The 26458-nt window shown below is 46.7% G+C and overlaps 3 protein-coding genes across 10 annotated transcripts in view; 1 reads left to right on the plus strand and 2 right to left on the minus strand.

The window, feature by feature from the left end:
* Positions 1-16693, plus strand: part of Herc1 (HECT and RLD domain containing E3 ubiquitin protein ligase family member 1) — a 152986-nt gene extending 136293 nt beyond the window's left edge. For all 6 annotated transcript variants that reach the window (XM_076925366.1, XM_076925371.1, XM_076925369.1 and 3 more), the window contains 10 exons: positions 1393-1562; positions 2642-2780; positions 5115-5284; positions 6352-6521; positions 6799-6964; positions 7888-7964; positions 9414-9666; positions 10209-10361; positions 12508-12813; positions 16056-16693. In XM_076925366.1, the coding sequence (XP_076781481.1) occupies positions 1393-1562; positions 2642-2780; positions 5115-5284; positions 6352-6521; positions 6799-6964; positions 7888-7964; positions 9414-9666; positions 10209-10361; positions 12508-12813; positions 16056-16241 (1790 nt within the window). In that variant the 3' untranslated portion in view covers positions 16242-16693. The remainder of the gene's footprint in view (positions 1-1392; positions 1563-2641; positions 2781-5114; positions 5285-6351; positions 6522-6798; positions 6965-7887; positions 7965-9413; positions 9667-10208; positions 10362-12507; positions 12814-16055) is intronic.
* A 1654-nt stretch (positions 16694-18347) lies between these two features.
* Positions 18348-22790, minus strand: Fbxl22 (F-box and leucine rich repeat protein 22). Its single transcript, XM_076925375.1, has 2 exons — positions 21496-22790; positions 18348-19456 (listed from the first exon to the last, which is right to left on the minus strand). The coding sequence occupies exons 1-2, from the start codon at positions 21828-21830 to the stop codon at positions 19084-19086; spliced, it is 708 nt and encodes a 235-aa protein (XP_076781490.1). The 5' UTR covers positions 21831-22790; the 3' UTR covers positions 18348-19083.
* Positions 22791-23333: 543 nt separating this feature from the next.
* Positions 23334-26458, minus strand: part of Usp3 (ubiquitin specific peptidase 3) — a 79499-nt gene continuing 76374 nt past the window's right edge. For all 3 annotated transcript variants that reach the window (XM_076925372.1, XM_076925373.1, XM_076925374.1), the window contains exon 15: positions 23334-25792. In XM_076925372.1, the coding sequence (XP_076781487.1) occupies positions 25627-25792 (166 nt within the window). In that variant the 3' untranslated portion in view covers positions 23334-25626. The remainder of the gene's footprint in view (positions 25793-26458) is intronic.

A 26458-nucleotide genomic window follows, 5' to 3' on the forward strand; every position in this document is an offset into this window, starting at 1 on the left:
ATCTTCAGGCTGGCAAGATGGCTCCATGTATAAAGACACTTGCTGCCAAGCATGAGACCTGAGTTCCATTGCAGAATTCATATGTGGAAAGAGGAAAAAATTCTAACCTTTACATAGTATAGCTTGTATGTGTGCACACAAGAGGAGGAGAAGGAAGAGAAGAGGCAGCAGCAAATAAAGGGCTGGAAAGATGACTCAGTGGTTAATAGCACTTGGTACTTTTATAGAGTGCTTGGCTTTGGTTCCAAGCACACACCCTATGTGGTTCACAACCATCTCTAACTCTGAGTTCAGGGGATTCAGCACCCTCCTCTAGTCTTCATGGGCACTAGGCATACGTGCAGGCACTCAAACATGTACATAAAATGAAAATAAATAATATTTTTAAATGAATAAATAAATATAAGAAAAGAAGAATCCAGTTACTACTTCTTCCAACCAGGTCCACCTCTTAGTAACCATTCAGCTGTGGAAGAATCCATTGATGAAGTTAGCATCCTCTTAGTAGTACTTACCAGGTTGGGTCCATAGCTTCAACACATAAACCTTTGGGACCGTTTATGTCCACATCAAAGCCTCCCTTTAGGGACTTCTGTTCTAGATATATGTATGTAGATATCCAGCAGGCTATTGGGAATTTGTATCTGGGACTCCAGAGGGATTCGGTGTGCATATCTGTGTTAGGTCACTGATTACATAGTGCTAATGGGTTGAACTTGGTCATTGATTTAAGAATCCCAGAGAACATGTAGAATGAAGAAGAGAGTAGAACTCTAGAGAATGTTAGGCAGAAAAAAATGAATAGAATATTGGCAAGAATAGTGAAGAGTCTCCAGGGAACTGGGGGAGCTCAGGCCAAATTATCATATGATTATGTGTCATTCCCAGGGTTTAGAATCTGGGAGGCCACCACAGCAACTAGGCAGGCATCAACTCATGGTTTTGAAAAGTTTTAGGGCAGCTGTACAAGTGGAAGTCAGATGGCAGATGCCATGCCTAATGGGCCTGGAGGTTATTAAGCAACAGGGGTAAAGAGAGAGGTGGGGTAGAGATTTGAGGCTAAAACAGGTTGAATGGCATTCTTTCTAAGAACACAAGAAACTTGAAGGCCTTGTTGAACATGTGTCAGTCCTTTTAATATGAGAGTATTGAAAAGCCTCTTGGCTTGACTTATTTACTTTAGTTTCAATTTTCTTTATAAATAAAAAGACTAACATTTCATACAGGAATAGCCTCAGACTTGTTACTTAAAATCTAGTGTATTTTGCTGGATAGCAGGTTTTGCACCATATTATGTACATGATCGTCATTCTAATGCAAAAAGTTAATGGCCTGTTACAAAACACAAACTTCAGGGTGCCATCCATAACACTTCCTCTTGCTATCTTTCAGACCGATTGATAGGCTTGCCTGAGGGTCGAGCTCGTAATCACAATCGACCCCAACAAATCCCTGTCCTGGCTGGAGTGGTCATTGAAGATGTGGCAGTTGGAGCTGAACATACACTTGCTTTGGCATCAACTGGAGATGTTTATGCCTGGGGTAGCAATTCGGAAGGGCAGGTAAATGTCATATTTGCTGCTCTTGGATACTCTTGAAATCTGACTATGTTGTATATTTTTAAGAATGTCTTTGTATTTTATAATATTAGTGTCCAGAGAATCCTTTGCTTGTGTAAGAAATCTTGTCATCCCCTGTAGTCACAGATGTAAGGGCAGGAATGAAAGTGAAGAGAATGTGAAAAGACTTCAGGTCTGTGTACTTCTGTCTGTGTATGGAACAGAGATTTGGTAGGAGATGTCTAGATTGATGCTTCTGCAGTGGTTTTCAGCCCACAAGCAGAGCCATCCTTGCCTCTTCCCATAATCTCAGATCTGATTGCCCATAGAATCAGAGACCCTGCTGTGCAAGATCTGTTACTCACAGTAGTCTTAGTGAGCACTTACATTCTCCTCATAACTGCATTAGCAGACCAGAAAGCTGTGGTTGCAGTAATCTTGATGAGAGGAAAATTAATGGTGAAGAAGCTTTGGGGAATTCCCTGGTTAGGTTTTGACAAGATCTTCCTTGATGTTGAACACTTAGTTGCTGCTGCTGCTAAGAACAGCGAATTGGAGTCTATGTATATTTTATGTCTGTGTATTGTTATCCAGAAACCAATGTATTTTAAGTAAGAGCTCTGGAGAGCCTTCTTTTTTCACTTAACAAGAACTCCTACCCTTTCCAAGATACCCCTTCCAAGAATCCAAGAATGCGATCAGTTGTTAAGACTAATCTGTAAGTTGACTGGTCCTGTTGCCCCATGCTTTCAAGAGACAGTCTAAACTTATGAGGACTACTATAATAGAGAAATCAGAATTTATTCATTATTTGTTTTAAGATTTATTTTATATATGTGAGTAACATTGTCTCTTCAGACACACCAGAAGAGGGCATCAGATCCTGTTGTGAACCACCATGTAGTTGCTGGGGATTGAACTCAGGACCTCTGGAAGAGCAGTCAGTGCTCTTAACTGCTGAGCCATCTCTCCAGCCCAAATTTATTCATTATTGATGTTGGTGCATGATACAGATGTTAATAGATTTTATTGGCTTGCCTTCTGCCTCTTCAACCTCTGTGTGTTTGCTTTTTGATTCTTAGCTTGGCCTAGGCCACACCAACCATGTCCGAGAACCAACCCTGGTAACAGTTCTGCAAGGGAAGAACATCCGTCAGATTTCAGCTGGCCGGTGCCACAGTGCTGCTTGGACAGCCCCACCTGTCCCACCAAGAGCACCAGGTGAGGGACAGACTGCTTGTACTCTTGCAGCTGCTCTTCACTGTCAGCAATGCACTCTGCTTGCAGTTCTGACTGCATCCAACATGTCTAAAACTGTCAAGACTTCTGGAGTATTCTTTGTGCAACAAGCATCATAAATATTTCATATCAGGCATTTCTTCTGCAGACGTCAGTGTATTCAAGCTTCATGCCCCCCCCCCAGTCTCCATAGAAATCAGTATGTTTTTTAGACAAATAAAAATTAATTAAACTAGAGCATCTACTAAGTATAAATATACTTATATAGGTAAGTATAAATATACTTGTATAGATAAAAAGGTAACAGATAAAACTGACCATGGTGATCCACCTTTAATCCCAGCACTTGGGAGGCAAAGGCAAAGGGATCTGTGTGAATTCCAGCCCAGCCTCCTCCGCATAGAAAGCTCCAGGACAGCTAGGTCTGGTAGGTAAACCCTGTCTCAAAAAACACCAGCAAAAAAATGACAATTGCCTTATAAGCTTACTATTACAAAGACACTGAGGCAGGCTGGGTGGAGGTGCCTCATGTCTTTAATCCTAGCACTCAGGAGGCAGAGTCGAGGCCAGCCTCGTCTACAGAGCAAGTTCCAGCCATTGCTACATAGGAAAACCCTATGTTGAAAAACTAATGAAATAAAATAAAAGCTCTGAGGTGTCGTATTCCTCACTCCAGTAGCCATTTGAAACAAAATGTTTATTCAGTGACTCAGTACAAATCTAGTTACTGCCATTTTATTCCATCATAGAATAGGAATAATGGCTGCTTCTAGTTTAAAATTTTTTTTTTAATATTACAAAATCATTATAGTCATTTAAAAAAAAAAAAAGACTTGAAAATATAAGGCAGGGCTAACAAAAGAGCTTAATCAGCAAAATACTTGCCACACAAGCATAAGGACAGTATTTGAGTCCAAACATCCACAAAGAAGCCTAGAGGGTCAGCATAAATTTGTAATTCCCGTTCTGAGGAGGTAGAGACAGTCAAACCCTGAGACTCACTGGCTAGCCAGCCTGGCTGATCAACAAGCTCCAAGCCAATGGAAGAAGACCCAGTATCCAAAAACAAGGTAGATGGTTATCCTGAGGAATGACCTCTTACACATACATGCATACACAAAAACATATGCATAATTGTGTCCTTTAACAAGGCCCTCTGATTGGCTCTCTCTTTCCTTTCCCTCAACTGTAGCCATTTCCTTAATTGTAATTCTCATGTTTGTGTTACTGCTTGTCCAACCCTTCATCTTCTACTTGCTAGCCTGCGGTGTCTAAGGTCCTAGAATTTCTGAAGCCATATGTGACTGAGTGCTTAGAGGTCCCTTCCATTTTTTTACCTCTTACTTCACAGCAAATCCTTGGGGAAGACTCCTCAGAGATAATTTTTTTTAAGGACTGTCAGAAAGGAGATGAATACCTGGTCTCATTTGCATCATGCATTAATATGATATTGACAGTTATTGAATAGGAAAGGAAGAATTTGCCCCCTGCCCCAACTGTTTTTGTTTCTTTATTCAAACAGAAATAATTAAAGGAGAAAAGACCAGGTTTCCTGTGTTTTTGTTTTGGGGGGCTTTTTTGTTTTGTTTTAATTTTGTGTGTGATTGTTTTGGATTTTTTGGGATGGTCTCATGTAATCCAGGCTGGTCTTAGCATGTCGTCAAGGATGGTCTTGAACTCCTGCAGGAATTACAGGCCTACAGTACCATTGTTAGGGTTATGATATTTGTTCTTTTAAGTTTTAAAGACTAGTATTCTCTATAAAAACTAGTCAGTGTTTTATTGATATGAAGAGTTACCATGACCATGGCATGTTTTATAAAAGAGAACATTTAATTGTGGCTTACTTAGAGTTTTAGAGGTTTAGTTCGTTATCATGGTAGCACACAGGCAGACATGGTATTGGAGGGAGAGTTCTACATCTGTATCTGCAGGCAGCAGGAAGAGAGAAGACTCTGGGCTTGGAATCGGCTTTGTGAAGCCTCAAAGACAACCCCCCAGTGACCCATTTTCTCCAACAAGACCATACCTACTAATCGTTTCAAATAGTGCCTGTCCCTGGTGACCAAATATTCAAATCTGTGAGCCTTAGGGGGTCATTCTCATCACACCATCACAAGTACTAAAGCATCCAAAAAGATAAGATGAATTAACGGGCAGAGGAATAGACATCTATGTAGAACAGTATATATAGCAAAATATTAAGTATAAAATATAAGTGGTTAGATTGGGTGTCCATTGAGTGATTATCTTGTGTTCACTGTTATAGTTGAAGCATTGCATTTTCCCTGACAAGTGCTTCTGTGCTTTGGGCAGGTGTGTCAGTGCCTCTCCAGTTGGGCCTGCCTGACGCAGTACCCCCACAGTATGGGGCGCTGAGAGAGGTGAGCATTCACACTGTGCGAGCCAGGCTCCGACTGCTTTACCACTTCTCTGACCTCATGTACTCGTCGTGGAGACTGCTCAATCTCAGCCCCAACAACCAGGTAAAGTGCTAGACTGGGAAGTGGTACCCATGATGTACTTGCCAGGTCCCAGAGCCTTTCTGCCTTTAAAGCCTCTCTCATGGCTAATGTGTTATGCTCTGTGTTATGGAAAGGTCACCGGTGGTAATTGCATTGTATTGCTGATTTGGGAACATGTGAACAGAAAGTGTTTTGATTTGTTCACAGCTGGAAGAAGCATGGGTGGCTGAGCATGTCATAGCTCCTGTCCAGTTTGATACATGATGTTAAGTGGATGGTGTGTAGCCAGATGAGAGGAATTTTCCTAGCCTACACAAGGCACCTGGGTCCCATCCCTAGTCCTGGAGAAAACGAAGCGGGGAAATCTAAGTACACAGCACTAATAGGATCATAGAGCAGGATGCTAAAGAATCAAGTCAGCTGAGACGTTTACGAGACTTCTTTCCCCCCACAAAGGAGCATTCAATTTAGTAAAGGAAAGTCAAGGCAATAAAGTAAATTTGGCTGTTTTGTCTGTCTTTATAGAGTAGTTCCACATTTAAGAAGAAAGTGGTTATTTAATAAGTAAGCATTTCTGCCAAAATGTGTACCCGTTTGTAAAACTCTCGGGCAGAACCTTTGGATCAGCACTTATGAGAGAAAGGAATAGATTGACGTCTCTTTAGTAGCAGGTGTCAGTCAGACGGGCAGAGAATGCTCTGCTCTGCTAGACTGCCATCAACCATCCAGTTGTCAGTGATTGAGAGATGTTGGGTACAGAGCCATGTGAGCAGTATTGAAATAGTACATTTCCGAACAGTGTTGAGGATTTGTGTGCACCCAAACTGAAAAGCAGTGCATGCTATCAGTGGGATTATCTCTGTGGATGGATTATGGTTGATTGGACACCATGTCTGTATTTCTCCTTTTTCTGTATTTTCTAAGACTTAAAAAAATGGTAGCCACATTCTATTGGTATTTTTTTTAAGTTAACTGTTTGCAATTAATATTCAGGTCTATGCTTTTTTTTTTTTTTTTTTCAGAAAAAAAGTACTATTTCTTTTAAGTCTTGTATTATGCCATCTTTGATCTCCTTATGTTGTCTACAGAACAGCACATCTCACTACAATGCTGGAACATGGGGCATTGTACAGGGACAACTTCGGCCTCTGTTAGCTCCAAGAGTCTACACACTTCCCATGGTACGCTCCATAGGGAAAACCATGGTTCAAGGCAAAAATTACGGGCCTCAGATTACTGTAAAGAGAATATCAACCAGGTAGGTCATATGTGTTTCACTAACTACCTAGGCTTGTTTAGAATATTACTGCTAACTCCTGTCTGTGTGCCTTGGCATCTGTGTACCCTTATAAATGATAGTGACAGCACTCTAGATACTAGTCCCCATGTCTGTTCACTGATAGGAAAATGCCACCAAGGATCTTTGTGGTGATCTATGGAGGTAAAGAGTCACGTTAGATTACTCCTGATGTTTTTTATTGGTGGTGGTGGTTTTCCTTTTTTCTTTCTTTCTTTCTTTTTTTTTTTTTTTTTAGAGGACGGAAGTGTAAACCCATCTTTGTTCAGATAGCAAGGCAAGTGGTAAAGCTCAACGCGTCAGACCTCCGTCTGCCCTCCCGAGCGTGGAAGGTTAAGCTAGTCGGAGAAGGAGCTGATGACGCTGGAGGAGTGTTTGATGACACGATCACAGAAATGTGCCAGGTACCTGTGTACGGTGTCCCTGCTGAGCTAGCTCTGTGAATGGTGTTTTTGACTGTTGCCAGTGCTTGTCAGTATAGCATGGGCCATCTCTGAGTCTTGCAGTTATGCTGCTAGTACTACGGAGTGAACTGTAGTGAGTTTGGGAAATGTTTTGTGGAGATAAACCTTAGCACATCATGACTGTTAATTATGCTGCACTAGAAGAAACAGTGATGACACATGGACACACTCATGGAGGAGGCAGATGCAGGACCACTGTGTGCTCTAGAGCACCGTGGATCCACCAGACTCTAGAAGAATAGAAAAATGAGTGTTAAAGAGTATAAACTGGGCTGGAGAGATACTGCAGTCATTAGAAGCACTTGGTGGCTCTCCCAGAGTACCCAGCTTAGATTATTAGCACCCACTCTCAGCTCAGAGGAGTCAATGCCCATATCTGGTTTTCGAGGATTCTGCTCATATGCAGTGCACAGACAAAATGCAGATAGAATACCCATACAAGTAAATAAATTTTTTGAAATTAAAACTATTTTTTAAAAAAAAGAGTTTGGACCATTTTTGATTTTAGAAGCCATAGTAGCAGATGCTTGGAGATTAATTTTGTTCCTTCTCCTTTGTCTGATAAGCCCTGTGGCTTGAGTGACAGTTGGCTGTCACTGCTGAGACAGCTTGCTTGCACACAGCTCCCCAGCTGCTTGTTTGTGTCCTCGCATGCTGCCTCTTCATTTTTCAGGTTTCTCACATGGAGGACTTCATAGTTGTCTTTAACTTGAAATCACAAAAATAACTAAATTTAGAAGTTACTCAAGTATAGCATTATAAATTCTTCAAGATATCCCCTTTCCAGTATTATTTTTAATGTAGTTTGTTTGTTCTCTTGATGTGTTTGACTGTCATCTCTCAACAAAACACTTTTTCTGCAGGAACTTGAGACTGGTATAGTTGATCTCCTTATACCCTCTCCGAATGCTACTGCAGAGGTCGGTTACAATAGGGACAGGTAAGACAGGCATGCTTCTCAAATGTCCCAATAACAACAGCCAGCTACTCAGTGCTTCCTGTCTCAGTGCTTCATACATGCTCTCCACTGAGTCCTTACTACCCCAAGGCAACACACTTGTCAGCCCCTATCATGGTGAAGGACAGCCATTGCTGTCCTCACTCAGTACTGAGGGACAGATTGATGATAGATAATCCAGAGGGAAGAGGAAACTCAGAGTCGCTTATGAGCCGTGGCTGCCTAATGTTTCTCCAGGCGTTGGAGCCTTTTTGTCCGTGATTATTTAAGGTGCTGTGCTGAATGCCTTGTCATGAAACTAGTTGTTCACCATCCTCTGTCCTTGAATTTGCAGTTTAAATGTTTTTCATGTTGCTTTAAAGACTTAGAAGTTAGGAGTGAGCTGATTGCAGGATGTGGGGCATTCTTGAGCAGGCGGCTAGTCAGCCATTGACTTGATCTTACTGTCTTTTTAAGTATAGCTGGTGTGGGGGTGCATGCCTATAACCCCAGCATCTGAGAAGCAGAGATAAGAGGATCATGAATCTGATTTTAGCTGAGCTTTGTAGGAAGGCTCTATCTTATAAAACAGAAACAAAAGATGAGCCATGGAGATGATTCAGTAAGTCAGAGCACTTGAAAACAAGAGGACCTGAGTTCCAATCCCCACTACCTAAAACCTGGGTAAAGCTGTTTGTGCCTAGAACGGAGACAGGCAGATTCTGAGAGCTCACTGGCTGGCTAGCCTAGCCAAAACCAGGTGCACCTCACATTTAATGAGAGGTTTAGTCTCAAAAAGTATGGTAGAAGACAAGTATTGTGGCACACCCTTTCATCGTAGTACTCTGGAAGAGGCAGAGGCAGACTGATATCTGGGTCTGAAGTCAGGTTTGTTTACATAGTTTCAGCTCAGCCAGCACTCATCATGAGACTTGTCTCAAAAACATAAGGTGGAGAGCAGCAGAGAGATACTCACTGTCCTCCTCTGGCCTTTTACATATTCATAAACCTACCACATACACAAGCACACACACACACACATGCATGACTTCTCTCTCACACACACAAACACATGCTCACCCCTCTGCACATGCTCTCGACCTCTGTCTTACATATATAAACACATACATCTGGGGGGGAGGGGCGCAGGTTGATTTAGAATGTTGTCCCTATGCTGTCCAAAACAATAGTCATGTGTAGCTTGGTGAACACTCAAATGTGGTTAGAGTAATTAATGAGCTGAACTTGAGCTTGGTCTGACAGTTCATGCTTACAGTCTCAGCCCATAAAGCCAAAAATGAGGGGCAGCGAGCGGGGTGTTCAGACTTAAATAGTTGCATGTTCTTAATGACTGCTGGATTTAACGGCACAGGTCTAGTCTATTGCTCTAGTTGTGAGAATTGTTTCTAATGGGAGGAATCTTTAGCTGAAAGATTTACTTTTCTTTCACAGGTTCCTTTTTAATCCCTCTGCCTGCCTTGATGAACATTTAATGCAGTTTAAGTTCTTAGGAATTTTAATGGGGGTTGCCATTCGTACAAAGAAGCCTCTGGACCTTCACCTGGCCCCTCTGGTGTGGAAACAGCTGTGCTGTGTCCCACTTACCCTGGAGGACCTGGAGGAAGTGGATCTGCTTTATGTGCAGACCCTTAACAGCATCCTTCACATTGAAGACAGCGGCATTACTGAAGAGAGCTTCCATGAGGTAAACCCTGGCACATCTGGGCTGCTGTAACTGCTGACTTCCTCTGTTGTCCCATCAGGAGCTTTCTGTGTAGAGTCAGATGTTGTCTACCTCTCTCTGTCAGCCTGACCATGGCATGTCTGGACCAAGCTGCCCTGGTAGCTCAGTCTTAGTGTCAGCCTGACCATGGCATGTCTGGACCAAGCTGCCCTGGTAGCTCAGTCTTAGTGGTCCAGGGAGCTGCTGATATGTAGAACTGGCTCCAGCCCCCAACTTCTGCTTCTTGTACTCTTAACAACTTTTCTGCCCATCAGAGTGGACAACCAGAGACACCAAGTGGAGAGGGAGGCCTAAGTAGCCAGAACACAGCAGACCTGGCTTGGGACAAAGATGTTCCTCTTTTTACCTGTAGCACATGGGTCAGCGTGGTCTTGAGCAGTCAGTCATGCCTGGCCTGCCTTGTTTGTAGAACTAAAGCCTTGACTTCGTTACTGTTTTGTGTATGAGGCATGCCTTTTGTAATTCTGTTCACCATGTAATAAAATTTATTTTTCTTTTCTTAGATGATTCCTCTTGATTCTTTTGTTGGCCAGAGTGCCGATGGAAAAATGGTTCCCATAATCCCTGGAGGGAATAGTATCCCACTCACGTTTTCCAATAGGAAGGAGTACGTGGAGCGGGCCATTGAGTACCGCCTTCATGAGATGGACCGCCAGGTAAGATGGAGTGTCACGGTGCAGGGAGTAGCCTGGAGACAAAGGCTCACTTATTACTTCCAGATCTGGGCATTATTTGCCATCCATACATAGATTCACTTATATCTCTATTTCAGACCTTAATAGAGACTTCTTAGGTCATATCTTACTACCCACATCCTTAAATCAGCTCCAAATTGAGCCTTGTCGTATGAGGCTGTCTCCTAACTCCTCTCCACATGTCTGTCTGGCCTATGTCTCTTAACTGCTTCCCCACACAGTGCCCACTCCAGCTGGATCACTGAGCCCTGACCCTGGACTTACAGCCTCACAGGAGCCCCTTTTCTGCTGGTGCAGACCCTTGAGCCACAGCTAGGAGTGTACCTCCTTCACAGTCCTGCTTCACTCTGAAATTACTCCCCTTGTCTCATATCACTGTGTATGTGGTGGCCTGAGGACGTTTAGATCTTGTGTCTTCAGTCTGCTTGACAGGCTGCACGTGAGGAGATCTTCTTCCTTTGTGTTAGTTATCCTTGGTCTGGGATGAAGCATGAATAAGCATTGAATTAATGATGGGGGTGAGAATAAGTGACTCTAGGAATTGATGTGTCCAAAGTTGATTCTTTCCATACAATCATTAATAGTTTCAGCGTTTTAGTTTTAGGTTATATTGGATATCTAAGTTCAGTTATTTCAGGTTCCATATCCGTCACTCCTGGTTCCTTCTTTGAGTTTGCCTTTGGGACCAGTTCAGTTATTAAACTGTTTTCTTTAGTTTAGTTCAGTCAGTAGCAGTGTTTACAGGGCCAAGGTTGAGGGTTTGTGTCCAGGTCATGATGGAGTGAGGGGAGAGAGAAGGGGGAGGGAGGGAGGGAAAGGTGAGGGAGGATAGAGATACGCTGAGGATTAAGATTGTGCCGTGCAAGACAAGCATTACACCACTGAGCCGCGTCCTCGGCCTTGATGAATATTGACAGTCTTCAAAGTCCTGCCACGTGCTGGGCCTCACTGTGTGCAGTTTTCTCCCTTGGGTGCTCTGGGAAATAAAGGTTATTGTCAGCCACTCACAGAAGCACAGAACCTAGAGAACATAAGAATGTACCTACTACAGACCCAAGATCCAGAGGCAGGCTTCACTGCAGGCTGGCTCTGCTGGTCATTCCTCTGAGCTGACTGTCTGCTGTCCTTGCTCCTCTCTCGGGGAATTGTCCCTTTGGTTTAGATCCACCTCATCCTGTAGAGTTGAGTGTCCTTCCCCAGCCATCTCCTTGCTGCCTCACACCTCAGTATCATACTGCTTCCAAACAGTATTTGGTTTCTATTTTCCTGGCCTTGCTGGGTTGGTTTTGGCGCTCTGTAGCATGGATATGTCCCTTGTACCTTAGGGATGCTCCAGGCAGTCCCTCAGCCCAGGCACAGTAATCAGAGCACCAGTTACATCCTTGGGGCCTTTCCTAGGGTGTTGCTTCTGTTCTGAGGCTGGTGGTTTTCTTTATCAGGAATGGTTTTAAGTTGGCCTAGAGAGAAGTATTTGAGGCACCACAGAGGCAGAGGGCTGGAGCTTCTCTCTCCATTCTCCAGCTCCCCAGCTCCCCTGTGCTTTAAGAGGAGAAGCAGGGTGATCATGGGTCATGGAGACACTACCCAGATTATCTTGTCATTACTCACAGTAAACAAGAATTACCTCATTTTTCATGTGAGAAAATTAAAATGATCGTAAGTGGTATGTCCCAGATATTCTAAGTTTCTTTGCCCTTATTGACTTTTTATTGTACACTCTTTGTGCTTTTCAAAAATAGTTTTGCAGTAGACACAGTTTTGACAAGAATAACCATCTATGCCATAGATACCAGTCCTCAAGAACTACTTATGTGGGTGAGGACACGGACAGCACACTTTGAGCAGCACATCGCTACGTGTAACTAGAAACATGAGGGGGTGGCCACTGAAGAGGCCCAGGCACTAAAACTCTGTGCAGAGAGAAGAAAGGCTCTTATGTTGACTTTGAATTGAGACTAGGAATATAAGAGTCCTAGAGCAGGTGGAACTCAGGCAAGGGTGGCCCTGGCTGCAGACCTCAGGCCTAGAACGACAACCTGTGGTCATGATGAGTGTCTGTCTACTACACCAAGTGTGTGTTAAAATGAACAACCTTTGATGGGCACAGGTGGCTGCAGTTCGAGAAGGGATGTCCTGGATTGTCCCTGTGCCGTTGCTGTCCCTCCTCACGGCCAAACAGTTGGAACAGATGGTGTGTGGGATGCCTGAGATCTCTGTGGACGTCCTGAGGAAGGTGGTGCGCTACCGTGAGGTGGACGAGCAGCACCAGCTGGTGCAGTGGCTCTGGCGCACGCTGGAAGAGTTCTCCAACGAGGAGCGGGTGCTCTTCATGCGCTTCGTGTCTGGGCGCTCCCGACTGCCAGCCAACACCGCCGACATCTCCCAGAGGTTTCAAATCATGAAGGTCGATAGGGTAAGGAGGCAGCTTTCCTTGGTTAAAATTTACTTTTTTTTTTTTTTTTTTTTTCCTTCTCTGTTGCTTGCCTGCTAGGGAATCTAAAATTTAGTCTCACAGAAGGTCTGCCCATTTAGATTTTAGCTTTTAGGTTGTCCACATCTAAAAACGTCCAGCGTAAGACTTGAATGTCACTTAGGTGTGGAAAGAAGAGCCTGAGTGGACGTGGAGAGCGTGTTGTCACCAGCACCCTTCCCCACCTCACCTGACGTTAGATCTGAGTGGGCAGGGACCCTCATGCTTCCCTGCCTCTCAGGCCCTGTGCCGTTTCCATGTGCACTTGTGTGCCAAGGGCCAGTCTTGTTTGGTACACACCTGGTGTGCCGGAACCTGGAGCTGTGGGCAGCAGCTGTATGCCGTCACAGGAGGAGTGCACAGGGTAGAGGCCTTCGCTGCAGAGCCCCGGGGATAAACAAGCTTAGAATCTGAAGCACACATTGCAGTCCAGAGCCATCTAAGAATCTACCAGTTGTGCCTCTTTCTGTACAGACCTTGAGGGATCCTGGACAGACCCTAGGGTGAATGCTGCTAGCCCTCTCCACAGTCAGGCTTCTGCCCCACGCCCTGTGTTCTGGTCATCACAGGCTTCTGCCTGTCTCTCCAGCACACCCTGTTCTTTTGCTTTGGAGCCCTTCCATAGTGAGTTCTCCTTCATGCCCTTTCCTTCTGTGCCTAGAAGACTGCCCTTTCAGGACAGTGCCCATGTTACCTCCTATAGGAGGTCCTCTGGGGTTTCTTTCCTGTGCTTTCTGCCTGATTTCCTCTGGGTCTCCACTCTTGGCAAAACACTTAGAATATCTCTGTCTTCCTCTTTACTCAGCCACAGCCCCTCCCCTTCCTGTGTGTGGGCAGTCCTCCTCGGTGTTTGATAAGGACAATAAGATGCTAAACCCAGCACTTTTCCTCAGTTTCAGTGTCTGCCTGGTGTTCTTCAGTTTCTTGCTGCTCCTGGAGGTTGCTGTAAACCAGTGGTTCTTAAACCTGCTAATTCTGCAACCCTTTAATACAGTTCCTCATGCTGTGGTGACACCCCCCCCCCAAATTATTTCGTCGCTACTTCATAACTGTAGTTTTGCTACCATTATGAATCATAATGTAAATATCTGATATGCAGGATATTTGCTGGGCTACCCCTGTGAAAAGGTCATTTGATCAACAGGGTTGAGACTCACAGGTTGAGAACAGCTCCTGTAGACAGAGCTTAGCCTTCCGCAGCCTCCAGCTGGAGCCCTGCTCCTGGCTAGGGCCTTGGTTCACTGGGACTGCTGGGCTCTGGGATGCTATGAGAAGAGCCTTTCTATACGCGTGCTGCATGACAGCCAGACAGTAGAAGCTGTCGGTCTGTTTTGTTGTAGCACAGTGAGGTGGGACGGGGTGAACAGCTCCCTCTGTTTAGTCCAGGAAGTGATCCTTGCCCTGACTGTCCCCAGGCTGCTCAGTCACCCCAGGAGTTCATCTGCTACTAATCTCCTGCCTCAGTAAACTGACCACTGGGAGTGTCTTCCTTTATGGCTCATGGATCACTTCTCTAGTGTCACATTTACTTATCTGAGCCACATGAAGGGTGCAGATCCCAGCACTGAAATGCAGCCCAGTTTTCAGGGAGCTCTGAGGAAGAGCATTGATTCACAGAAAGCCAAGCTAGGAAGGGAGGGTGTGGCTAAGAATGTAGCCAGGAGGGAGTGCTTCCCTGGCACTCACAACCCAGCCCTGCAAGGAGAGACATTACTATTAAATACTGTGTAGCCAGCTGTGGTACACACTGTGATCCTAGTACCTTAGGAGGAGTTCAAGTTAGGGCCAGCCTGAGCTACATAATAGACCCTGACTGTTTTAGTTAGGGTTTACTGCTGTGAACAGGCACCAAGACCAAGGCAACTCTTATAAGGACAACATTTAATCAGGGCTGGCTTACAGGTTCAGAGGTTCAGTCCATTATCATCAAGGCAGGAGCATGGCAGCATCCAGGCAGGCATGGTGCAGGTGGAGCTGAGAGTTCTACAGCCTCATCTGAAGGTTGCTAGCAGAATACTGGCTACCACATGGTTAGCAGAGTCTCACTGTCCACCCCCACAGTGACACACGTCCTCTAACAAGGCCACACCTACTCTAACAAGGTCACACCTCCTAATAGTGCCACTCCCTGGACCAAGCATATTCAAACCACCACATTGTCTAAAAAATAAGAAAACATATCATTACTGTCCTTGCAAATAGTTTGGAAAATGGTTGTTAGCAGGGAGGGAGGGTCAGAGAATATATATAACCTGCTCTTTAACAACAGAAGCCATCTTCAATTGTGTACTTTTAAAATTCTTCTTTAAAGGCAAGCATAGTGGAATACTCTCAGTGCTTAGGAGTACTTAGGAGGCAGAGGCAGGTGCATCTTTGTGAATTCAAGGCCAGCCTGGTCTGCATACAGAGTATCAAGCCAGCCAGAGTAAGACCCTGTGTTTAAAGGGGGCAGGGCTATTTTTAAATTAAAATTTGAAAAACCATCTTTCCAAGCTGGGTGGTGGTGGGATACACCTTGAATCCCAGCACTCAGGAGACCAAAGAAAGGTGGATCTCTGTGAGTTTGAGGCCAGCCTGGTCTACAGAACAAGCTCTAGGACAGCCAGAGCTATACAGAGAAACCCTGTCTTGAAAAACCAAAAAACAGAAAAAACAAAATGAAAACCCAGCTTTCTAAACACATTCCTCGTCATGATTAATTAAGTGCACACACCCTGGGTCTCACTGCTTTTCCTCACCAGCTATCAGACCACACTGCAACAGAGAAGAGACAAGGTGCCATAGACAGTACCCTAGCCCCTTTCACTTCACTCTCTATAGGGATCCCCACCATGACCTCAGGTCTGCCCCCTTGGTGGACAGGAGGGAGCTCTCACCCTTCTCTTACTCTGCACCAGGTTCTGTGCAGTGTTCTCCCAAGTAGTCCTGCTCACCACTGTTCATTACAGGCCATTGGAGGAGGTGAGAAGGTGATGGAACCTGACTAAAAGTATCTGGGCCAGGACAGTGAGTCCCATGTGCCTTCTGCCAAGACCTACTCTGCTTCCATGCAAATCAGCCAGAAGTCAGGGAGTTGTGTTTTGGGGGTGGTGGTAGTTTTGTTTTGGGGGTGGTGGTAGTGAGTAGCCCCACACTCCTGGGATGGCAGTACACTGGATAACAGCTGTTTGTCTGTCTCTCCACAGCCTTACGACAGTCTGCCTACCTCACAGACCTGCTTCTTCCAGCTGCGGCTACCCCCCTATTCCAGCCAGCTGGTCATGGCTGAGCGCCTTCGATATGCCATCAACAACTGCCGTTCAATTGACATGGACAACTACATGCTCTCAAGAAACGTGGACAATGCAGAGGGCTCTGACACCGACTACTGACTGATGAGGGTGCTGCCACCACCTTTCTCAATAATGCTCACTTGTGATTGGATATTGATAGACTTTTATGGTAACTACATAGATGTTTTAGGAACATAAGCTGACATAAACAGTGGCCACATTTAGTTACTTCAAATGAAACAAGAAATTAGATGGTTTTATTTTTCTGTGATTGTACAAAACAAAAGGCAGAAACAGACTGCTCTGTCAGGTTCCTCTCTGTATTTTTGGTCACTTTGGATAAGTTTGCATGGAGCCATTTTGGTGCATTTTTAGTTGAGAATGATACATTTTTGTAAGCCCACCCAGTGAACATGAAATTGTACATTGTGTATAATTGTTCATTAGAAAGGACAGTTTTACATGAATATTCATATATTTATTTTGTTTTAGTTTGATTCGCCTGTGCAGGGTTCCTTATGCAGAGAAATAAAGCAGATTCAGGAATCAGAGTAGAGCTGCTGTTGAACCAGGGGCACCTCAGGCTAGGAGCTGAAGCAGATGTGAGCCCAGATGAGTGGGCTTTGCCGTCTGCCAGTGTCCCTTTGCTCTTTGGGCCACTCAGAACCAGAGAATCACGTGGTAGGGGAAGCCAGGGCTTTCCCACCTTCTTCCCTTTGTTCTGCTGGCATCCTGACTCTCTTTGTTCCCTCAGCCTAGAGCAGAGCCACCACCGCTCCTCCTGCAAAAGCCTCAGCATACCTAGTGTCTTACAGTCATGTGATAAAGAAGACAGAATGAGCCATGATGGCACCAAAGGACAAAGAAGGGGACAGTGGTCCAGAAGGGACAGCTGTGCACATGCACGCATCAGTAACTGGCTGTGGGTGAGCGGCTGACTGTGTACATTCATGTAAGGGTTAGTGTGTGCATGAGGGACTGAGAGAGTCCCACTTGGTGCTTAACCCAGCCCTTGTGGTCACTGGCAGTTGCTCATGTGTGCAAGAATGTCAGCTGAGTATGTTGGGGAGAGAGGAGCCCCCTTTCTGGGAGGCTCCTGCTGCAGTGTCCCAGAAAGAGTTGGAGGTCAGTGGGCAGCTCTCTTTTCCTCCCACCAAATCTGTGTCACCGGATGCTTTCTGTGGACTCAAGGGAAAGGCCATTGCTAACAGCCTGCTCAAATAAGGTACCAGGCAGAGAAATGGGAAGGCAAGTGCTAGAACTTATCAGTGGAAAGGCAGGTGTTTGTCTTTCTGAATCTGAGTGAAAATCCCTGATAAAGCTGAGAATCCAGGCATTATGTTATTGAGGTTTTTGTGTGGAATTGGTTCCCTAGAAAAAGAGTCAAGTTCCTGGAGGACACCAGGGGCTTCTAGATAGAGACATGCCCTTAATTCTGGGCTTGAAGTTGGAAGGTCCTGCTTGGGCTTTCACTAAGAGAATACGGTTCTGTGCGAATGAGGTTATGATCTCTTTGACTCCTCTGGGCTTCGTCCTAGTGACAAGCACTGTCTTCTCTCTTACTGAGCTGAGAGTGTGCAGTCTGCAGGCTTCAGTTTATTGTAATTGAAAATAATAGCCGGGCAGTGGTGGCAGGCGCCTTTAATCCCAGCACTTGGGAGGCAGAGGCAGGTGGATTTCTGAGTTCGAGGCCAGCCTGGTCTACAGAGTGAGTTCCAGGACAGCCAGGGCTACACAGAGAAACCCTGTCTCGGGAAACAAACAAACAAACAAACAAACAAAGTCTGTTCCCCTATGGATTCTGAGCTAAGCACTGCCACAGCTCAGGACCTGGCAGCAGCAGCAGGAAAGCCCCTCAGCAGTCCCCAGGGACCTGGATGTTTGTTGTTCAGTGGAAGGTCACACACTTTCCCTGTGCTTGGTGGTCTGGCTCCTGCTGGCATGAGGTTACCTCCCAGGGCTCATTTTATCCTCCCCATAGTCTGTCTTCACAGTTCCCTCCATCCGGTTCTCCTCTCCCTGCTTCAGCCATGCTGCCCTCATCGCTGTTGCACACCCTGGCATGCTTCTAGTATGGTGCCCTGCAGTTTCCTGGACTGTAACACTTTAGGACTTGCTTGGCTCCCTGGCTGTTTCATGGCTCAAGTGACACCTCCATGAGATTTAGTTTGGTCAACCCCTTCTGAGTGCCTCCCCACCCCCAGCATCACCATCAACCCCGAGTCATCCCCATCCACCCCACAAACTTTGTTTTGTACCAATTACTGTCTCCCTAGAATAGAGGCTCCATGGGAACAGAACAGAATTGTCTTGTTTTCCATTTGGGCAATAAATTAAGGAATCTGTGTGTAGGGATCGGGAAACCATTTCACTGAAAACTGAAAAAACCCGGCTGCAGATAAATGAAGAAGCCTTGATTGTAGGTGGCAGCCGGAGAAGCCCTGCCGAGCTTGCCCACCCCCTGGCTGTGTTCATTTAGCCTGCTTGCCAGGCTCCTGCCTAGAGAGGGAGGCCGCTGGGTGAACTGAGAGGGCCCTGGCCACGGACGGGGACTAGAGGACTAAAGTGAAGTTGACCTGACGCACGGCCAGAAAACCTAGTCTTATTTTTGCATCTATTAATAATAATTCCATATCTAAGCACTTTAAACTAGGGCTACTACTTTCAATACTGGCTTTTTTTTTTTAAAGTGATGCATTTTTTCCCTTGTGAAAAACAGAAATATTGGTAACTATCAGTCATACAGGGACCGGAGTGAGTTTTCTCGGATGGCTTGTGCATCTTGCACGGGCTGGCAGTGCCCGAGTTCGGGTTCTTCCTCCGGCCATTCGGGGTTTTAGCGCGCATGCGACAGGAGCCGCGGGGGGGCGGGGCAGACGCTAAAAGAGAACCACAGAGTGTTTTACGTGCATCCGCTCGTTTAATAGCGCGCGCATCCTCACTAGGAACCCGTCGGGTGAGGCACGCTTTGTCTCCCCGGTGCAGCGGAGAAAGCCGAGGCAGCGGACACGCGCGCACGCGGCGGCTGGTCGGGTATCATGGCCGCGCTGTGCTCCGCGCTCAGGATCAGGTTGGGACAGGCGGCGCGTAGGCGGAGCAGGCCGGCCGCGCTCACGTTGCGGCAGAAGTCCACGTGCAGCGTCTGCAGCGCGCGCCCGTGCGCGGCCACGGCCGCCAGCGTGCGGTTGGTCACGCGCGCGCAGTTCTCGAGGCGCAGCGCGCGCAGGCGCGGGCAGCTGAGCAGCAGGCGCGCCAGGCAGTCATCCGTGACGTGGCCGCAGCCCGAAAGAGTGACGGACGTCAGGTTGGGGCACCTGCGGGAAGAGCGCGATGACACCGGGCCGCGGCGCAGCTGAACTCGAACCCCTTTACCGGCGACTGCCGCGAGTCCGAGGGGCTAGGGCTGCTGCTCACGGCCAGCCCGTGCAAGATGCACAGGGACTCTGTGGGCAGGCCCTGGAGTTGGTACAGTCTGGGACTTATTTGTAATGTGACCCGACTATCACTGAACCAAAGTTTACTTCCGTGTGGCAGAAGAGTGGGGCGATGTGTACCCACGCACTTGTGAAGACCGAGGTTTGGGTGAGCAGAGCCCACTACAGGCAGACACACACTTTCCTAGCGCCCAGGGTGGTCACGTGGCTTCCTCCTTGGGCGGAGCCTCCGCTGGGCCTGGGCCTTGCGGTCAGGGAGCTGAATCTGGATTGGAGGATCAGGGCCTTTCCACACCACCCTCCCCGTAGTGCCTGCCTTGCCTGCACCTCCCTTGTGCCTGGGAAGATACAATTTAAAATGCCCTGGGCTCGGTACCATTTCACACGCCGAGCCCATGCCTCCCTCGCCATGCACACTACACCTACTATCCCAGTTTTGTAAATGAGACTGGCTCAGAGTGGCTCAGGTGCCTTAGCAAGTCACTTTGTGGGCCATGCACAGTTAATCATAATGGTTATGAAGGTGCATTTAAGCCCTCGGCGTATTGCCTCATCGGGCTTTAAGGTTTAGACTGAAGCTAAGAAGAATCCAGAACAGCTGACTCTCTTACACCCCCAGCTCATTTTACCTTTCTCAAATTACTGTGTCACTTCATCCTCTAGCCCTGTGACATACATTTTCTCATTTTGCAAAGAAAGGTATAAGGTGGGCGTTTAAACACTTGGTCTGGGGCCAGTTGTACAGTATCAGAACTAACTCAACGCCCTTTGCACCTCCTCTGACACTGGGAACCAGTGTTTAGCAGATCCTGTAATCTTAAATCGAGTCCTGCTGCTTTCAGGGATTAAACCCGGTTATCTTCCAGCAAGAATGAACCAATACGGGATTGTGACGCTCCCTCTCCTCTACCCATCACCTTGCAGTCTGTTTTTTTTTTTTTTTTTTTTTTTTTTTTTTTTTTTTTTTTTGAGCCTAGTGAAACCCATCAAAATGGCCTGGCCTGGTCTAGTCAGAGCCAAGCCCAAATCCAACGTGGGGAGAAGAGAACAAGTGAAAGGCAGGCCACTGTCGTTATTGCCTATTCCTGTGGTGAGGCCCTCCAACAGTGGTAACAAACCCTAGATGGTAGCAGCTGGCAACCACCCAAGCTTCTTAGCTAGCAGGGAGTTCGTTCTCCTCAGCAGCTGGCACAGCCATGTTGGCCATAGCTGCCCTGTCCAGGAAAGTGTCACCAACCCATTTTGTGGCTCAGCCTGTGCAAGGGGGTGGGGGGATCAAATAAGGGATGTTTTCAGGGCATTCTTATATTAAATTTTTTTTTATCTCAAATTCAAATTTAACATGGTGGTGTGTATTTGCTAAAATCTGCAGTCCTACACTGGGCACACCACACTATGTCTCAGAGCATCCCTTTTTCCTCTGACAACTGAAATACTTGCCCTGGGTACTATGCAAGAAGAGTTCCTCAGAGGAGACGCTCACTTCTACTCTGCAATAGGCTTTGCTTCGGCTCACCTGAGCACCCTTCCTCAGCAGCAGCTCTCAGGCCTCAGTGACTGCATTCCTGTTTGAGGAATGGTGTTTATTTTTGGCCAAATTAGAGGCCTGAGCCAACTGATGCCTTTGCGAGCTTTTCCCCAGGGCCTGACCTTGAAAATCCAGGGTCAGCTGAACCCAACCAGGCCTTAATGGCTGCCAGTGAAGACAGCTGCTCCAAGGACAGGGCCAGCTGAACGCAGAACTTCCTTTGCCACAGAAGACTCTTCAGGAGCTGAGAGCGAGCCGATTTAACCAGAGCGGGCACTGGTTGTCTGGCTTGGTCTCAATCTGAGCTATACTGCTCTCGGAATGTGTGCTTCCCAGTCCCCCTGGAGCCAGGGCCAGCAAAGCCACACTGCTCAGGGGCGAGGTGGCCTACCTGTTGCACACCTGCAGGAGGAAATCATTAACCAGGCTCTCGTGCTGGCTGCAGATGCTCCTCTGGAAGGCGCTCTTGAGCCAGTCCTCGATGCTGCACACCTGCACACGGCTGGAATGCCAACAGATGGACAGGCTGCGCAGTGCCGGGCTCAGCCGGAAGTTGTCTTTCTTGAGCTCAGCGAGGGAATGGAAGTGCAGCAGGGGCCAGAGAGTGGGGTCCTCAAACACTTCTCGGAGCTGGGAGCAAGTCCTGGAGAGGCTCTTCCGGCTGTCCTTGTCCAGGAAGGAAAAGAGGCACAGCAGACACTCCCGATTGAGCTGGGTTATGTGCATGGTGAGTGGTGGCCTCACGTGAGTGCCCAGCAAGGGTCTGACCTGCCTGCCTCCTGCTTTCTCCCCAGATCAGGACTGGTGGACATATATGGTTGAGGAATGGTGTTTATTTTTGGCCAACAACTGGTGCTGAAGCTCGGGGTGGGGAGGGCGGGTGTCAGCATCCAGACTTACTTGAGGCCATCTGTGGTTCAGCTTATGTTCAGAGGGCCTCAAAGTCCTGGCAGAAGAGCAGCCCATTGAAGTTACAAGTTTTCCTTAAAAGGGATTTCTTTTCCTCTGAGCTGACAGTGTTGCGCACGGGGCTCTTGGCTTTTTCCTAGGTGTTTTCACTGGAGATAGTTAGCTACAACAGCCCTGCCTGGGTTGCAGCCTTTCTCCCTAGCAGGAGGACAGTATTAGCTGCTGGAGTGTGTCAACGCGGCTCCTCTGCTCACGCTTGCTGGGAAGAGGCCAGTCCTATGTACTGAGCTAAGGGAGGTGACATGCCCCAAACTGTGAGTGCGGTCTGAGGACCATGCTTGTTACCTTAGCTCAGGACACCGATGGCTACCATGCAATGATAAGCTCTCTTCACACCACATGGCAAAGGGTATCTTTGGTCCAAATGGCTCCATTTTACCCTGAACTGTCATTAAGATTCATCTGAAATGTTTTACAAGAGTGTGTATGTAAGAGAGAGAGAGAAGGGGGGACTTGTTATGTGAAGTAGATCTATTTCCCAAAATGTGAGGGTGTGCAGAGGCAGCTCTTTTTCAGTTTCTATTATTGAACACTTAACTGAAGTGTAAGGGACTGTACGTGACCTGCAGGTCTGATGGGTTTAGACGCCTGCATACAGCCCCCGCTGCCCTGCTCATTAGGAGTGGCCTGGGTACCTGTGCTGAGAAGTGTCCACAGGCACTGCCATGCTGCAGATCAGAAGTGTGCAGCGCTTAGCACATACCACACGGTGGGAACAAAGGACCCCACAGAGCCCCCTAATGACTACTCCCCTTTCTCCTGCTCATGTAGGCTACAGGACCACCCCCTGTGGGCTGTTGCTCTGCCATTCCTTAGTTCTACTGGAAACAATCCAGGAGTAACATAGAAAAGAGACCTTTAATGCCGCTTTGCACAGAAAAGCCCAGCTGGTGCGGTGGGACTAGGATGTGACTGCGACCATGAGTGAGTCTCGTGCACAGTGACATTCCTCTTGGCATCCTATGGACTACTAAGTGTTAATGGCCAATGATCTTGGCATAGCCACCACTTGAGGGCTACTGCCCAGTGGTGACAGTCACAAACACATGTGCCTCTTCCTTCCTGTGCTGTGACATCTTCTCAGGTCTGTCCCCAGCCACAGAGGACCCATGCTCTGGAAACAGTTCTGACGCGAGTCTTTCCAAAGCCTGGGCAAGAGGTGACTTCAGCAGTTGGAGGAACAGAAGAGAGTTTAGGGGACTGGGGAGGTTACAATGCCTTAAACATACACAGTAAACCAAAGAAGTAAATCTGAGCAGGTTCCACAGGTGTGACACATGACACTAAACCAGGGCCAGTGCATGTGACTGGTTTAATTACATCATCTGTCACTACACACTGAGTAGAATACAGTGGATAAGCATAGGTTTCTCCACCATGGAGAGAGACTTGTGTTGCCACAAACTGTTTCTATCCCCACCTGTGTGGGAGGACTCGGAGTTTCCTGTTGCCAGGGGTTGATGGGACAGGATATGCAAGAGGCCCTGCCTCTGCATAAGCTCTGAGCAAGAAGTTGCATGCAGGTTAGAACACATGTAGGGAAATGTATGTCCCTGGACAGTCCAGAGAGATACGCGTGTAACAGGTGCAGTAAGGCTACACAGATTTAAAACAAATAGGCACATGTACATCATGGTGGTCAGTTGGGCACTGCAAATGGGTGCAGTCACTTTCTCAAACAGTCTTCGTGGAGCCACTCAGCCATTGTTGCTTAAGTAAAATCAAGCAATAAAGCTGCTACAGAAATTCCCAGAGATGATTCATTCCCTTGAATGCCAACAGTGTTGCCTGTCTAATGACCACTGTCCCCATATGGTAAGCCAGTCTGCTGCTGCTCTTCCACCTGGCCAGACAGTGCCAGCTCTGTCTGAGTATTGTGGATATCATTACAGTTGCCCATTCAGAGGCCAAGACAGAAATGCCAGAGGAGCCTGGATTAGCAGGAGCTGTGTGCAAGGTTAGATGAGACTCCCTTCAGGCTTAGCTGTGATGTTATCAAGGTTCTGATACGTTAGAACAAATCATGCCGCCCTCCATCTGTGGATCAAACCAGTAGACAGAGAGCCGCAGATGCCTCTACGTCCTGGACCTTAGCACGGCTCCTCAGTCTCTTCCTGCGCTGAATCTAAGCTGTAGCGCTTAAACAGAATGTCACAGCTTTGGTTTTTTTGCATGAAATTTAAACCAGTGTTGTTCAAGAGAAGCTCATGCCCTACAGAAATGTACTGGACTTGCACTGTCCTGTAACCAGTCCTGACATAACCAGTGGGACTGAGGAAGGAATTTTCAATTTAACCACAAGTGGCCATTGTACTGATGGATTCGAGTTAGTGTATTACGGTGCTGATCCAGTATGTAACTGCTGTTCTGAAGGAACGCAAGATTTCGCTAGCTAATATTAAAATGGAATTGGGCCATGTCTCCTCCATCAACCTCACACCGGCCAAGGAAAGCTATCAAACTTACTTTTAGTAGAAAAAACTAAGATGACTAAAAAGTCTGCATGAAGTGCACTTCTGTCCCTCGAGGAGGTGGATGTGGACCAGGCTGGGTTGGAGCTCTGCACTCTTTGACTTGCAGGTTGCAACACCTGCCAACTCAATCACTGGCCTCCAGTGTTTGCCACTAGCTGCCTTCTTTAAATGGACCAAATTTCAATTTGGGTTGAATCCAAACAGTGCTTCTAACTGAATTTAATAGAAACTATTCTTGTTAGAATAGAATAGAATAGAGACACACACTTTCACCTGGTTCTGCTTCAGGCAGGGAGTGAATCAAACACAGAGCATAGATGACTCCACTTCTGCCTGGAAGTTAAGTCTGGAGGGTAAGACCTCACCTCTGACGGTCAGATAGAATCCACACACAGGACATACACAGAATCACAGGGCTCTTAAACACTTATTTGCACTTGCCAGCGTTCCTAGCCTGTCTGCCCCCAAGAAAATATTAACAGAAGAACAGAAACAAGAAATAGAGCAATTCTGGAACTTTTAGCACAGATGCAACGGAACTGACAGATTTATTTAATGCTGAGAAACAGCAACCCTGAGACACAGGCAGTGGTGACGGCCTGGTCTACTGACCTTCAGCTACTACTGCCTACAGTCAGAGGAATTCCTGAGCAGTCACTGTGAAACCAGTGGGCCACAGACCTGCACACACGACCCTCACATGGAGTCGCTGGCCTGTCTGCTATGAGGACAGCAGGCAGGGTGGCTCTCAGCATGTGAGTACAGAGCAGATGCAAATGTGCCTCAGTGAGAATTGAAAACATCAATATAAAAAGTCAAACAGAACTAAGTTCTGGAAACTACATATAAAAATTGAATTATTACAACTAAAGCAGCCAATCAAAATGCCTGCTGAGGTTTTCAGGTAGAACAACAACAAAGATTAGTTGGTGCCCATATTGGGTAAGTCACTACCACTGACCAAACTAAACCCCAAACTGGAAATTGAAAAGTGCATACTGAAATTAACTCTTGGATCAAGTATTTATGGGAAATGGAAATGTTGTCCAGTATAGCTGATGAATCATGGTCAGGAGGTATTACAGTTTGTCTGCTCCAGCTCTGGCTTGACGCTCCACATAAAACAGAATGTAGGCCTTTGCCTTCCCAACGGTCTCCTCGTCAGTCACTGTCACAGTGCTGTCATTGAAATGGAACCAGCGGCCTTCGTGAACTGCATATGCTGTGTAATGTCCAGAACCAACCCTGTAAAGAAAAGGTAAGTTGTTTTTTAAAAAAAGACTATAGAAGTAAAATAGTAAATACAAAAAGGGCTGGGTATTGCATGCCCTTAATCCCAGCACTTTGGAGACAGAGACAGGTGGCTCTTTCTGAGTTTGAGGGCAGCCTGCTCTACAGAGTAAGATCTAGGGCTACAGCGTGAGACCCCGTCTCAAATGGTAATGAGAAGAAGCTACAGAAGTCACAAGGGTCTGTCCGCTGAGCAGTGTGAAAGGCCATCCATTTTAATAAGTAGTCATTAGACAATAAATCCTCGTTTGAGATGCTTAGTTTAGCTCTATGTTTCCCTTCCTCTAAACACACAGACAAGGAATACACCAACTGACCACAAAAGAATTTCTAGAACAAAGAAGATGGCACGGAGCCAGTACAGAAGCTAGAGAGCTGGAGACAGCCTCACACGCAGAAGCGGAAGCCTCTGGACACAAGAAAAACTGATGCCAGAGAATCGGTCGGCCCTCACGAGAGCTGCCCTGTGGCTTGGTCATGAAGGCCTGTCAGCACTGCCTGGAGGCCTCTATAGGTGCCACAGAGATCCTTAGCATAGTCTTGTTCTCCCATTTACTGGGGAAAGCAAACGGCACTAGAGATATGAGGAGGGAAAAGGCTATAAGGCAGGCACCGTGAAAT

This window comes from Arvicanthis niloticus, chromosome 26, assembly GCF_011762505.2.
Source record: "Arvicanthis niloticus isolate mArvNil1 chromosome 26, mArvNil1.pat.X, whole genome shotgun sequence".
Taxonomy (NCBI): domain Eukaryota; kingdom Metazoa; phylum Chordata; class Mammalia; order Rodentia; family Muridae; genus Arvicanthis; species Arvicanthis niloticus.